This window comes from Ochotona princeps, chromosome 3 (assembly GCF_030435755.1).
Source record: "Ochotona princeps isolate mOchPri1 chromosome 3, mOchPri1.hap1, whole genome shotgun sequence".
In the NCBI taxonomy this organism is placed as follows: domain Eukaryota; kingdom Metazoa; phylum Chordata; class Mammalia; order Lagomorpha; family Ochotonidae; genus Ochotona; species Ochotona princeps.
This window is the reverse complement of record NC_080834.1, coordinates 41,423,688-41,438,617: the sequence shown is the minus strand read 5'-3', so window position 1 is coordinate 41,438,617 and position 14,930 is coordinate 41,423,688. Positions and strand designations below refer to the sequence as shown.

Sequence of the window (14,930 nt, the reverse complement as noted above, 5' to 3'; positions counted from 1 at the left end):
GGATGGGAAGTGGAGCAGCCAGGACAGGAACTGGCACCCATATGGGATCCTGACTTTAGCCAATAGGCTACTGCGCCACACAACTCCCTGGCCAATATTTCTAGTACTTATTCTTGGCCTAGTGTGATGGTTCAGTGGCTAACATCCTCACTTTGCAAAGCGCCAGGATCCCATATGAATGTTGATTCATGTACCAGCTACTGCACTTCCCAGTCAACTTACCGCTTATGGCCTAAGACAACAGTAGAAGATGACCCAAAGTTTTGGGACCCTGCACCCATGTGGGAGAACTGGAAGAAGCTCCTGGCTCTTGGCTTTGGATTGGCTCAGCTCTGACCATTGTGGCCACTTGGGGAGATGGAAGCTCTTTCTCTCTGTCTTTCCTTCTTTGCATAATTTTTATCTGGCATCTTAATAAATAAATCAGAAAAAAACAAGCAACCTGAATGAGGTTCAAACATTGGGCCTTTTCTTTTTTTTTTTTAAGTAACTCCTTTTCTTTTCTTTTTTTTTTTTTTAAAAGATTTATTTTATTACAAAGTCAGATATACAGAGAGGAGGAGAGACAGAGAGGAAGATCTTCTGTCCGATGATTCACTCCCCAAGAGAGCCACAACGGGCCAGTGCGCGCCGATCTGATGCCGGGAACCAGGAATCTCTTCCAGGTCTCCCACGCGGGTGCAGGGTCCCTAAGCTTTGGGCCGTCCTCGACTGCTTTCCCAGGCCACACGCAGGGAGCTGGATGGGAAGTGGAGCTGCCGGGATTAGAACCGGCGCCCATATGGGATCCTGGGGCGTTCAAGGCAAGGACTTTAGCCGCTAGGCCACGCTGCCGGGCCCATTGGGCCTTTTTCTGAGAGTATGTATTCATCTCCTGGACAGTCCCGGAAGCAGTTCCAGATGTCCCTGTGGATGTGAATGTGTGCAGATGTTCTTTAAGCTGTTTATGAAAGCAACTTGGCTGACCCTAAAAAAAAAAGTGTGTTTTGCTATTAGCTTGTACCTGGGTGGGTAGGGTCAGTTTTGAAATAAAATCAACCAGGGAACCGTGTTTACAGTAAGAAAAGGGAAATTACGATGTCTGGGTTAAGAGCATCTGAGAAATCAGGGAGGGTAATTCTGGGTAGTCCCGCCTGACAATTACAACGATGACAGTTAAGTCATGCCAAACCATTGTTTCCAGGTTCTGCACGTCAAAATCAGTGGTTCTTGTTCTTTTGGTTTCCTGGAGACTAATCAAAGGAAACATGAAGCAATAATAGGCTGGGAGATTTTCCATAGTCTTCAGATTTCTTCCGTAAGCATGTGTAGCAATGGAGCTTAATTAATAACACATGCATGAGACGCAAAGGCTAAGCTCTTATGACATATCATTCAACATCAGAATGGGGCACTGAAAGTTACACAACTCGTACATTTTAAGAGTTGATGTTTGATAGCATGAATGTGCATGCTAAGACACTGTCCCTATAGAATCTTTAGGGTTTTAAAGGTTGAACTCTCAGATCCTGGCCCCTGGAGACCACTTTATTCAGCTAAACTCTGCGTGTGGTCAGACCTGGGAAGCTGAACAGGCAAATTAAAAGAAGTTCAGGATTGTGTGAAGGGTGGAGTAGCAATGTCTCCTGCAGGAAAAATAACAAACCAATCTTTTCCTTGCTTATTTCACAAGATGTACACATACTGAGGCCTTCCCCATCCATCCACAAGGCCTTGAGGGGAACCCAGGCAAGGGAAGGCCTCAGACATCAGCCCCTTTAAATTCTGGTCCTTTGCAAGTCTATTCTTTAAGTTTTTAAATAAATTTTCCATTTAATTAAAGAGATTTAAAGCACTAGAGGCATGATGTTCACTGGAGAAATACAAAGATAACTTTATTTTCAAATTATGTATTAGTGATATGAGAGAAAACTTTGACATTTTTAATGGTAACCTCTCCAAAAATCAGTTTGTATTCAGTACTGCTTTTTTTAAAAAGATTTATTTATTTTCCTTGGAAAGTCAGTTATACAGAGAAGAAGAAAGACAGAGAGGAAGATTTTCCGTCCGTTGATTCACTTCCCAAGTGGCTGCAAGGCCAGGGCTGCGCCACTGAGCCAGGAGCCAGGAGCTCGGAGCCTCTTCCTGGTCTCCCATATGGGCGCAGGGTCCCAAAGCTCTGGGTTGAACTTGATTGCTTTCCCAAGCCACAGGTAGGGAGCTGGATGGGAAGTGGAGCTGTCAGGATCAGAACCAGCACCCATATGGGAAATCATTGTGTTCAAGGTGAAGACTTAAGCCACTAGGCTATTGTGCCAGGTCCAGAACTGCTTTTTATTTATGTATTTATTATTTTTTTATTGTATTGTTGTTGACAATCTTTACATAGTTAATTGCTATTAAAAAAAAGGTTCAGGGGGTATAGGGAAGTAGGTAATACTATTATGTCCATATTGTTTCCATCATGTATCTGAGGTAAAGGGGGATATTGAGGGAGAAGCCCCACCCGGTTTCCCGCCCATCCCAAGTCCCGGATGTGGGGCATGCTCTGAGATATTTGCTCAAGTGGTTTTAATAGTTCTCCAGTTATGAATCGCTGCCAGTTTCGCTCGACGAGGTCGTCCACTGATTGATATGGTCCATCATAAAGTCACTGTTTGCCCCATATTTCGCTGCCAACATATAGCTGAGATGAATGCAGAACTGCTTTTTAAAAAAATATTATTTATATAAAGAGAATCAATTGAACGCATTTCCCAATACAGGTTCAGGAGCACAGTGATGCTTCCCGCCCTACCCTGGCTCCTGGCTGTTTTCACTCCCTCCTCCTCTTGGCTCATTTATTTATTTAAAAATATTTTTTTGCAAGGATATACTCTGAGTTCAGCTCACCATAACAGGCTTAACCCTTTGTTAGGTTAAGAATTCAACAGACACTAAGCAGCGAAACAGCCACTGCAGAACTGCTTTCAGATTTGAAAGACTGAACGCTTGATCGTTATTGCTAAAATTCATTCAGTATGCAGAGAACAGCTTCCGTCGGATGGAGGATCTTTGTCTCTCCTTCTCTCTGTAGATGTGCCTTCCCCTCCCCCCCAATGTATGGGAAATGGAGAGGGGAGTGCTACAGGTCCAGGAAGGGTGGCCGGGTAGAGAAGCTTGACAGAAGGTTCTTGTATAGGAGAGGGCTTTTGGAAGTTTGTGTAAAAATCAAATGTAAGAGGTGATGTGCATTTTCCATGAACATTTTTGCAACCTTCTCAGATGTAGTTTCAGAAGTTAACAGTATCAAGTGGCTTTGGATCAGCCCTGATCCAAGGAGACCCTCAATAATCCGGGTGTTGATCAGCTGGTAGGACATTTTGGGAAGACTTTCTCAGATTTTCAAAGTTTACGACCTGGATTGGTACTAGATCTTAGCCAAAAGGCCGAGCAGCAGAGTCCAGAACCCAGATTCAGGAACTTGGCTTTGGAGCTGGCATGGTGGCTCAGTAGTCTAATCCTTAGCCTGCTGGTGCTGGCATTTCATGTTGGCATCAGTTCTTGAACTGGCTGTGCCACTTTCTGATCCAGCTCCCCCAGCTCCCTGTTTATGTCCTGGTGAGCAGCGGAGAATGGCTCAAGTCCTTGGGCCCCTGTACCCACAGGGGACTTGGCACAAACTTTTGGTTCCTGCTTTGGACTGGCCTAGCTTTGCCCACTGCAGCCGTCTGCAAAGTGAACCAGTGGATAGCAGGTCTCTTTCTCCCTCTCTGTAACTCTGGATTTCCAAGCAAAACAAATAAATCTTTTTTTTAAAAGAAAATTTATTTATTTTTATTGGAAAGGTGAATATACAGAGAGGAGGAGAGACACAGAGGAAGATCTTCCATCTGGTAATTCACTCCTCAAGTGACTGCAATGGCTGGAGCTGAGCCAATTTGAAGCCAGGAGCTCTTCCGGCTCTCCCAGGTGGATGCAGGGTCCCAAGGCTTTGGGCCGTCCTAGACTGCTTTCCCAGGCCACGAGCAGGGAGCTGGATGGGAAGTGGGGCCGCTGGGTCTAGAACTGGCACACAAATGGGATCCTGGCACGTGCAAGGCGAGGACCTTAACCACTATGCCACTGCACCAGGCCCTTTTTTTTTTAAAGAAGAAAATGGAAGAGGATGAGGAAGGAGAGGAAGGGGGAAAGGAGGAGGAAACATGATTTTACTCATTTCTCAGTTGACTGGACTCTTATAGAAGTGATTCATGGATAGAGTCTGAAAAAATGGTTTATTTGACAATTATACCGTAAATTTATTTCTTTTAGGAACTAACTTCCAGATACACTGGTTCTGACCTTCTAATTTTCAAAAACCGCTTCAAGGTCTAGGAATCAGATAAATGCAATTTTAGGTTGGAGAGCTTTGAGTAAAAATTAATGAAGACAGGTCAGCTCTCAGGGCTGGAACCATCTCCTCTAGGGACATGCTTCTGTTCCAGCCCATTCTGTTCCAGCCCAGTTCACATGTGTCCTTAGGGAGGACCACACTCAGGCTTGCGTTTCTTCTCTTTACCATCACACAAGGACTCTGTTTTGATGTATTCTCATCTTTAGTAACTTCCTACTTCACAGCTTTTATTTCTTGGCATTTTATTGGCTTTTATTTCTTGGCATCAGAGTCTTCAGAAGCATCAGTTAGAACCCGGGATTGTCGGTAGCCATGGCCTCTGTACGTCACCCCCCTTTTCCACAATTTTACTTGCCCTATTTTCAGTTATCTGCAGTAAATTGTAGTGTGAAAATACGGAATGGAAAATTCCGGAATTAAGCAGTTCATATCTTTTACATTTTAAAGATCATTTCTATACGGAAGGTAGATAGATGGCAGGGAGTGTGTAGCCAAAGAGAGAGGCATACTTTTCATCCGCTGGTTCACTCCCCACATGTCCCTAGCAGTTGGGGCTGGGGTAGGCCAAAGCTCCCAGCTTGAACCTCAGTCCAGGTCTCCCATGTCAATGGCAGGGACCCAACTCCTTGAGCCACCACTGCTGCCCCCCAGAGCATGCCTTCATAGGGAATGGGAATGGGAAGCAGTTCTAGAACCTGAACCCTGGCACTCCCCTACAGGATACAGAGGTACAAGTATCCCAAGAGGTGGTTGGCCACTGTGCCACATCCCTGCCTCGATTCATGGGTTTTATGTTCCATACCATTCTGAAGAACATGATGATAGCCCATTCTGTCCCCATTTGTCTTACTGGGACATGATTCACTTTGTCCACTAGTGCACATTCTATGCCTGTTCATCCTTTGTATATTGCAATATTGCTGTGCTTGTGTTCAGATAACACTTATCTCACTTACTGATGGTCATAAAACATAGAAGTTGTAATGCAAAGGAGGTGCCAGAATATAAGACACTGAAACATGAATTAATTCTCTGATATGACATGATATTACTGAAGATCATAAAAGAAAAAAAAAGCAGCAATGTGTAAGTTTCAGTACTATCCACAAATTTACACATATGCTGGGGGTTTGGAAGCGTGTGTATGTTGTGTGTGTGCAATAACAGTTTATTTGAAAGGGTGAGTTACAGAGTGGGAGTGATAGAGAATATTCCATCCATGGGCTTACTTCCCAAACAGCTGCAACAGCTGGGACTGGGCATGAGCTGGAACCAAACCATGTCTCAGGGACTTCTGGGTCTTCCATGTGGGTGGCACTTGGGTTATCTTCTCCTGCTTTCCCAGTTACATTAGCTGGAACCTGTATCAGAAGTGGAGCAGCAGGGACCCAAACCCGTGTTCATAAGGGATGCTGGTGTTGTGGGCAGTGGTTTCACTCATTGTGCCACAATGCTCTTACCCCCTGTTTATGATGCTTGTTAGTATCAGTTTGGTAATATGCCCTTCATTATGTTGTCTTGAGATCCTACTGAATTTGATTATTGCCATTTATCTGAAATCTGCTGGTAATTTGCTGATTTCACTGGTGAATAAATTGTATTTGATTGAGATTGTCACTGGAGCAAGAGCAAGGAAAGCTAAAGGATTCTCCACCCATGTGGGGGACCTGGATGGAGCTCCAGGCTTCTGGTTTCAACCTGATCCAGTCCAGCTGCCGTGGCAATTTGTGGCGTTTTATCCAGGCCAGGGTGGAGTGGGGGAGGTATGGAAGAGCTCCCCATTTCTCTCTTACCCTTTCTGCAACTCTGCCTTTCAAGTGAGTCAGTACATCTTTTTAATAAAATGAAGAAATTTGAAGGTTTGCTGAAGACATGTGTTTGAAATTTTAGAGACTTACTTTGAGAAATCAATTTATGTCATTTCTTTTTTAATATCAAGTGAAAATTTTTAGCATTCAGTTACTTAGGCAATGCAAGTCTCTGAGAGCTTTTCCGAATGAACCAGTGCAGGTAACTTACACGAACACAGCTTTATATTCTTTTTAAAAATTTTTTTAAATTATGTTTTTGACAATCTTTACATAGTTAATTAGGGTAAAAAGGTTCAAGGGCTATAGGAAACTGGGTAAGACTATTATTTCCATATTGTTTCCTTCATGTGTCTGAGGTAAAGGGGGATATTGAGGGAGAAGCCCCACCCAGTTTCCCACCCTCCCCAGGTCCCGGATGTGGGGCATGCTCCGAGTTACTTGCTCAGGTGGTTGTGATAGTTCACCAGTTATGAATCGCTGTCAGTTTCGCCACTTCAAGCACAATGAGGTCGTTGAGTATTCAATCCTTAAATATTAGTAATCCTTGCACTTGAGTTGTCAAAGAATCACAAAGTAGACACACATGAAATTGTGTGTATGTAGAGCATACACACAACTTACTCAGATTAGTTCATGTGTCATATACATGTAAGATGGCATTTTGTATAATACAGAGCATTGTCTTTCTAATCCTAAAATTTGAAAATGGATCATTGAGGCCATTTGCAGAGTGGTAGTGTCTGAGTTGACACTACTTTCTCACAATGCCAGAGACGAGTTCACACATTCCTTGGACTAAGTAGATGTCCGCTTGAGCTTCCCTGCTCTCAAAGCATTGTACCCGTGAGAACTTTGTTTAACCCGTCTCTGTGGTCACGTCCATCGAATGTGGAGTGATGTGCTACCGAAATGCTAGATTCTCCAGGAGAAAATTCATCCATCATCAAAATAACCCTATAGGCCTGGGGCGGCAAACAGCGTGCTGTTTACTGTGTGGGAAATCTGCTCTAGTCCTGGTGAGCCAACTGCAGGCAAGACTAAAAATTCACTGAATCTGTAACAATAGATCATATTTTGCATTTAAAATGTTAACATTATGTAGCATATACAAGATTGTGGTAATAGAAGCAGTTATTATTAGGTAGACCAGATATCTTAGATGAGTAAGAGAACGTACAAGGACTTTAACTCTTAGAATTGGGAAAGCTAGGGCCCAGAAGATTCCATCCAAGATCTCCTTGATTTGGAATCACTAGCAGGTCTGGAGGTCCTCCTCTCAGCGTGTTCCAGTGCTTCTGGCCTATGTCCATGGTTGTTAAGGACATTTTGCCGCTAGTTCTAAAACAGTTCTTTACCACAGGGCTGCATGACCTTTTAAAACTTATTTTCCTATTAATTTATTCTGATAAAGTACAAATCAGTTCAAGGGAGCAGCCGACAGAATCAGTCCCTCACATCTCCTAGTGAAATGTTGGCAAAAAGTTCACAGGCTTAATCCAAAGGGCCTTTAGCGCGAGTTAAGAAAAACCAAGTGAAACAAGGTAGGAGTTTTATCATAAAAAAGTATTCCTTATTTCAAAACTGAGCACTACCTATTAAAATAAGTTTAAATAATTTATCAGATACTTGAAATATTTTTGCTTATTCAGAAAGCAATGTTGAAGAAGCAGGGTAGCAGGAAGAACATATTTAAAACTCACAGAGTTAACTATTTACCTACTAAGAATTGCTGCCTGTTTGTTAAAACCATTCGCCTTGAGGCTGGCATCATGGCACAGGTTTGCCCACTGCCTGTAACACGGGCAACTCATACGAACATAGCTCTTGTTGTGACCCTTCCACTTTTGATCCAGCTCCCTGCTAACGTGCTTGGAAAGCAGTGGAAGACGGTCCTAATACTTGGGCTCCTGTCATGGACGTGGGAGACCCGATGGGGTACCAGGCACCTGGCTGCAATCTGGCCTGGCCCTGACCTTGACAACCACTTGGAGAGCAAACGAGCAGTTGGAAGATGGAGAGTACGCGCTCTCTGTTTCTCCCTCCCTTTATCTGCCTCTCTCCCTCTCTCCCTCTCTCTCTTTCTCTGTCTCTCTCATTCTGTTCGTGATCCTGCCTTTCAAGCAAATAAATGAATCTTTAAAAAAAAAAACAACTGATCCCCTTGTATAATTCTTTTTCTTCATGCTTTTGCCAATTCAGTGAACTCTCTGTGTTCACAGGGAGTTAATAAAATTTGTAAAGTTAACAGCTTTGCTTTTCCATAGAACTTCGAGAGTTATTTTTGACAACTGAAGAAATCTGTCTCAAAGGAGTTAAGCCAGTAAAAGCTTAGAGCTGAGAAAGATGTGGGGAATCATTTCTTCTCAGTGATTCCTGAAACTCGGCTCATGTGTCTTCCTATCTGATTGTGCAGAAAAATCACCCTACATGGAAGAAGGCTGGAACTCCCTCAAGAACGCAGATACTCACAGTAGGAAGCAGGTGTTAGAGAAGTTCAAAGAAGTCCTGCGTGGAGGGAACAAAGAGGATGTCTTCCCATTTTGTCCAGGTTTTCCTCTCAGCTGGTTTCCAGGGACTGTCTAGGTCTGCATTGTTTTGTCTGAAAGTATTCGAAAATACTTCAAAAATGGAGAGAATGGTCAATTTTACAGCTTCTTTGAGGCCACTAATACATATGTTACCCAAGGAGAAAGAAACTTTTCCAAATACATTTTGAAAGTCTCACAGAATCGTGGTTTGAAAGCAGAATCCTAAGGAAAAATTTTGAGAAATTCTGTCATGAAATGTAGGGCCTGGCGGCGTGGCCTAGCGGCTAAAGTCCTCGCCTTGAATGCCCCAGGATCCCATATGGGCGCCGGTTCTAAACCCGGCAGCTCCACTTCCCATCCAGCTCCCTGCTTGTGGCCTGGGAAAGCAGTTGAGGACGGCCCAAGGCCTTGGGACCCTGCACCCGTGTGGGAGACCTGGAAGAAGTTCCTGGTTCCCGGCTTTGGATCGGCGCGCACTGGCAGTTGTGGTCACTTGGGGAGTGAATCATCGGATGGAAGATCTTCCTCTCTGTCTCTCCTCCTCTCTGTATATCTGACTTTGTAATAAAAATAAATAAATCTTAAAAAAAAAAAATGTAGGTGGCTACAGTAAGGCCACAAGGTCCCGTCTTTAACTTGGCTCACTTATGACAATCTGGTGTGTTGGCTGTCTTCTGCACGGCCCGTCTCTGCTTTCTGATGATTGAGACTATCATTAGACTCTGCAAAATGAAATTGAGTCGAAGCGGACAAACTAGGCACAGTGGTTAAGCTGCTACGTGGGACAGGTGTATTGCGTGTTGGTGTCTGAGTTGGAGCCTCAGGTGCTCGGCTTCCCTTAATACACACTCTTAGGAGGCATGAAGAAGATGGCCTAAATACCTGGGTCCCCGCCACCCCTGGGACAGACCCAGATAGAGCCGTGGCGTCTTGACTTTGGTCTGGCTCCAAGCTGGCTGTTGACAGCATTTTGAAAAGAAACCAGTGCTTGATCTTTCTGTTTCTCAGCTTCTTTTACACACATGTGCTTCGCAAGAAAGTGAAAAGTAAGTAAGAAATGTTTTAAATTGGAGGAAGGGAGGGGAAGCTGGAAATGAAAGGTATTTGGTAGGACTGAGGCTTGGGGATTTTAGAGAAGAAAAGAAAGAATAGTTGGTATTTAGCAGTGTAGTATAAAAAAGGCGGGTGGGGGAGGAAAAGGATATTTAAAAAGAAGACTTGGACCCATTTCGTGGTTCTCGGGATAGACACGCGGAGCAGCCCTGCGTGCGTTCTCAGATGGAGCCGCCTGGGTCACTGCTTTCTGCCACTCCTTCACCGCGGTCAGTAGGAAGAATCAGTTCAGTTCCAGTCCGCATTTATATAGGCTTGGCTGTCTCCCTGATGAAGACATTTGCAGTTAAAGATGTTTGGGTCCTGTAGGTTTCAGGATTATACTCTCACAATTACTTTTCAAACTTCCAAGGGAAGACAGAAAGGGAAAGAAGAGAGAAAGAATATCATGTTCCTTGTGACCAAGTCTAGCACCACTGAAAGACTGATTGGTATATTGGTGTAGCGGTTGAAGAATCAATCATAGAAAAGATGCCATTGTGTAATTTCAAAGATTTTTTTCTCTTTCACAGAGAGATGATAAACTGTCTTTCATAGTTAGGAACTTCTGATTTTATGGGAGTTTCCAAGATCATTAAACTCCTTGTTTGTTTGTTTGTTTTTTGCCTGCTATAGTCTAATTGCAAATCCAGCCTGTCTGGCTGTGGTTCTCAGCCAGGGATGATTGCCCAGCCCTCATCTCAGGAATATTCTATGCCTCTCTAAAATCCAATTGAGATGGGTGTGGGTTGATGCCAGGATCTAGTAGGTGAAAGATAGGGTTGCTGCAAAATATCAACATCGAGTACGCACAGCACAGCCCCTTCTAACACAGATCCCTTTCTGAGTTGTCACAGATTTCTTTTGCGTTCATTCTTCACTTTCTTAGCTCCCCCTTTCGCATTCCTCTTGAACTTCAGAGCAGGTCCCGTTCTCATTCTAGCCAATTTTTCCACCTAACTCATCTTCATTAGAGCAATGGACCTTTCCACACAGCACTTATGTGATTCTGCAATTCTTCCTCATAGTTCAGCTGGTGGGGAACCTGGTGTGGGACCCAGTAGAGTCTGCTAATTAGCCATGTGGGCTTTAGGTACAGACTGGCTGCGTTCAAGTCCCAGCGGCACCACTTACTATCTGCAGCCCAAGTTCTCACTCTCTCTGTGCCTCTCTTTTCCCACCTGAAAACCATGTGGATAAAAATGGCCCCTACCACTGAGAATCGTTGCAAGCCTGAAACGAGTCAGTTCTTGAAAAGCACTGAGGATGTTGCATGAAACCCAAGTGCTTAGTAAGCTTTGACTATCAGCATACTTCCTCAAGAGCCCACCAAAATCCATGTTTTCCAACGCATTTCTTCCTCACTACCCCAGATCTGAGCAGCAGGGAGATTTTATTCATGATGGCCTCCGTGAGTTTTCTCTGTTCCTATGACGATGAAGGTTTTAAGTGTAGGAAGGCAGAAGTGCTCTAAACTTGCTTCCTTTGTGTTGGTCAGCCATGTCCCCTCTCTGAGGCAGAGTATTTGGTTGCACGAAGATGTGTTTGGGTATTAGTGTGGATACACTCCAAGATCTGTGTGCTAAAGATTTGGTTCCCAAAGTCTTATGTTAATGGTACTGCGAGGATAGAAATGTAATCCAGTTAGGATGCCAGAAGGTGGAGCCTTGGGAGGCGATCAGATTGGATTAAGGTGTTAGGGCAGACTGCGATTGAATCATGGTGGCTTTGTAAGGAGTGACATTGGCATATGTGTTGTCTCTTGCCACTTCAGGACTTTGCCAGTAAGAATGCCCTCAACATAAATGCAACCAATGATGTCACTGAATCTTAGCAGGGAACCATTCCCTGAAAACTACTCTGTTTAATGTCCCTCCGATATCCAGTTGCAGTAATGAAGGGCTGACTAGTACATTAGTCAAAAGGATGAGTATTTGAAAATGCATCTTGGCCAATACACAATTATTTTAATCTGTAGGTGGCAGCTATTGAATGGATGAGAGAATGGATGCATCCCTGGCAACACCTAAGAATCTGGCATGAGTGATCGTGTAAACTGTGATGCCTTTTCAAATGTTTAAAAATTTTTATTCTTATTTTCCATTATGCAGTTTTATAGGTATAGGGCTTTCCTCCATCACGCCTAACCCTTCCCCGCCCAGTGTACCCTGTATTTTACACTAATATTGTCCTTCAGCTACAAAATTGTGATGCCTTTTACTGTGAGGGGATGGTAACAATATAAGAAAGTTGGGGGACAAGTGGATGAGGTCAGTCTTGCCCCTGAGTTTTTTTGGTGATCTTAGACTTGGAGAGGGAGTTGTCTGGTGAAAGAGGGACTCATGGACCAAGATTAGAGCAAGAGATACAGGTTTATGACTTTTTAACAAACAAATGGCAGGTCAGTGAGATGATAAAAGACTATATAGTAGACATAGGCAAAGGAAAAAAGCCTAGCATCATATTATCAAGGTGTCTAACTGCTTCGTTAGGAGTCCTCGTTTTACTGAGAAATAGAGATGCATACTGCAGTGTAACTTCACTTCCTAGTGGGTTAGTCCCATTGTACAGTCTGTCTATAAGAATATACGTACATGGGCCCGGCGGCGTGGCCTAGCGGCTAAAGTCCTCGCCTTGAACGCCCCAGGATCCCATATGGGCGCTAGGTTCTAATCCCGGCAGCTCCACTTCCCATCCAGCTCCCTGCTTGTGGCCTGGGAAAGCAGTTGAGGACGGCCCAATACCTTGGGACCCTGCACCCGTGTGGGAGACCTGGAAGAGGTTCCTGGTTCCCGGCATCGGATCGGCGCGCACTGGCCAGTTGCGGCTCACTTGGGGAGTGAATCATCAGATGGAAGATCTTCCTCTCTGTCTCTCCTCCTCTGTGTATATCTGGCTGTAATAAAATAAATAAATCTTTAAAAAAAAAGAATATACGTACATATTTGTCTACCTGTATCTACTTATTTTGTGTTTTGCATTGAAGGATACCTTAGAACATATGACATTTGTTCTTTCGGGACTGATTTATTTCCCTGAGCATAATGTACCTGCAAAACCAAGATGTACTTAAATACCAGAATGCTAAACGTATAACTGCTACTAAAGGACTGTACTGTGGTGACAGTATGGGGGGAAATGGAGACGGAGGAAGAGGATGGGAAGGAAGGAATCCCTGTACTTACAAAACTGTATCATGGGAAAAAAATAAAATTAAAATAAAGAAATGAAGATTCTATAGTAGGGAGATAATTCAGTTGGAAAAGCAGGTCTGCACAGATAGACTGATGACTGCTGGATGGATGGCTGGACCGATACTGGACTGCACACGGGGCTGAACTAAAAATGTTATTTCTTATTCAGAGTTGGGGTGGTTGTTCATAAAGAAGTCTAAGCAGGTTCATGAGTTCTCTTGTGGGAAACGCTTAAAGGCCGAAAGGGTAACACAGAATATGGAAGCAGCATACGTGGTTTGCTTTGTTTTTTTCTGATTTTTTTTGCACTATTTTGACTTTCTTATCTGTGTTAATGTTTCAGATCATAAGGCCTATGGATTTTCTGCTCCCAAAGACCAACAAGTAGTCACAGCAGTTGAGTACCAAGGTATAGTCTCCCTGATTCTCATGGATTCTGTTGTTGTAAGAACTCATTAAGATGGCACATGTGGTGCCATATTTTTCTTTCCTTCTTTCCTTCCTTCCTTCCTTTGTTATTTACCCACCCCTTTCTTTCCTCTTTCCTCTGCCTATTTTATTAATTTGGAAGGCAGATGGAGAGAGAAGGAAGGGGTCTCCCTAGCTGTTGCAGGCTGAAGCCAGGAACCAGAAACTTCTTCTGGGTCTCCTAGAAGCGTACAAGGGGCCAAAGGCTTCAGCCATCTTCCACTGCTTTCCTAGGCATATTGGGAGGGAGCTGGATTGGAAGTGGAGTAGCCAGGATATAAACCAGCACCCATATGGATGCTGACACTGCAGGTTAGCCTACTATACCACAGTGCTGGCCGCTAAAATTATATTACTTAATTTTACATTACTTTAGAGAAGATTTTTTGAGGTGAGGCTTATAGAACAGAATATCCTTCATTTACAAGTGAATGGTTCCATGGCACTTAGAATATTCAGAGTATTATGCAACCACTACCTCTAGTTCAAAAATTTCCATCACTAAAATGAAACTTTATAACCATTTACGTGCCTTTCTAATATATCATTTATAATATAGGAAACTTTCTAAAATTAATTTTAATCAAATGTTAGTGTCACTCCAAGACAGGTGCTTTCCATTTTCTTTTTTTTCACTTCGGTTCTTTTAAATTAAGATTTATGTATTGGGCCCGGCAGCGTGGCCTAGCGGCTAAAGTCCTCACCTTGAACGCCCCGGGATCCCGTATGGGCGCCGGTTCTAATCCCGGCAGCTCCACTTCCCATCCAGCTCCCTGCTTGTGGCCTGGGAAAGCAGTCGAGGACGGCCCAATGCATTGGGACACTGCACCCGCGTGGGAGACCCGGAAGAGGTTCCAGGTTCCCGGCATCGGATCGGCACGCATCGGCCCATTGCGGCTCACTTGGGGAGTGAATCATCGGACGGAAGATCTTCCTCTCTGTCTCTCCTCCTCTCTGTATATCCGGCTTGGTAATAAAATAAATAAAATCTTTAAAAAAAAAGATTTATGTATTAGCAGTGAATGTTGTTGGTGCAGTGGGTCAAGCAGCTGTCCAGGACACCTGCATTGGAGTGCTTGTTCAAGTCCTAGAATGTCTACTTCCTAATGGAGCTTTCTGTATTGGAAGAATCCACATAGTTGGATTGCTGCTGCATACCCATATGGGAGACCTAGAGAGATTTCCTGACTCATGACTTTGGCTCGGCCCAGGCCCAAATGTTTCAGGTGTTTGGGATGTGAGCCAACAGATTAAAAATCTCTGTCTCTTGGGCCCTTTGGCTTGGCCTGGTGGCTAAGGTCCTCACCTTGAATGCCCCGGGATCCCATATGGGCGCCGGTTCTAATCCCGGCAGCTCCACTTCCCATCCAACTCCCTGCCTGTGGCCTGGGAAAGCAGTAGAGGACGGCCCAATGCATTGGGACCCTGCACCCGTGTGGGAGACCTGGAAGAGGTTCCTGGTTCCCGGCTTCAGATCGGATCG

General features: G+C 44.1%; 1 protein-coding gene across 1 annotated transcript in view; it reads left to right on the top strand.

Moving 5' to 3' along the window:
• JAM2 (junctional adhesion molecule 2) overlaps positions 1-14,930 on the top strand; it is a 69,673-nt gene that overhangs the window by 29,777 nt on the left and 24,966 nt on the right. Inside the window, exon 2 of the mRNA XM_058661738.1 lies at positions 13,323-13,388. Coding sequence (XP_058517721.1) covers positions 13,323-13,388 — 66 coding nt within the window. The remainder of the gene's footprint in view (positions 1-13,322; positions 13,389-14,930) is intronic.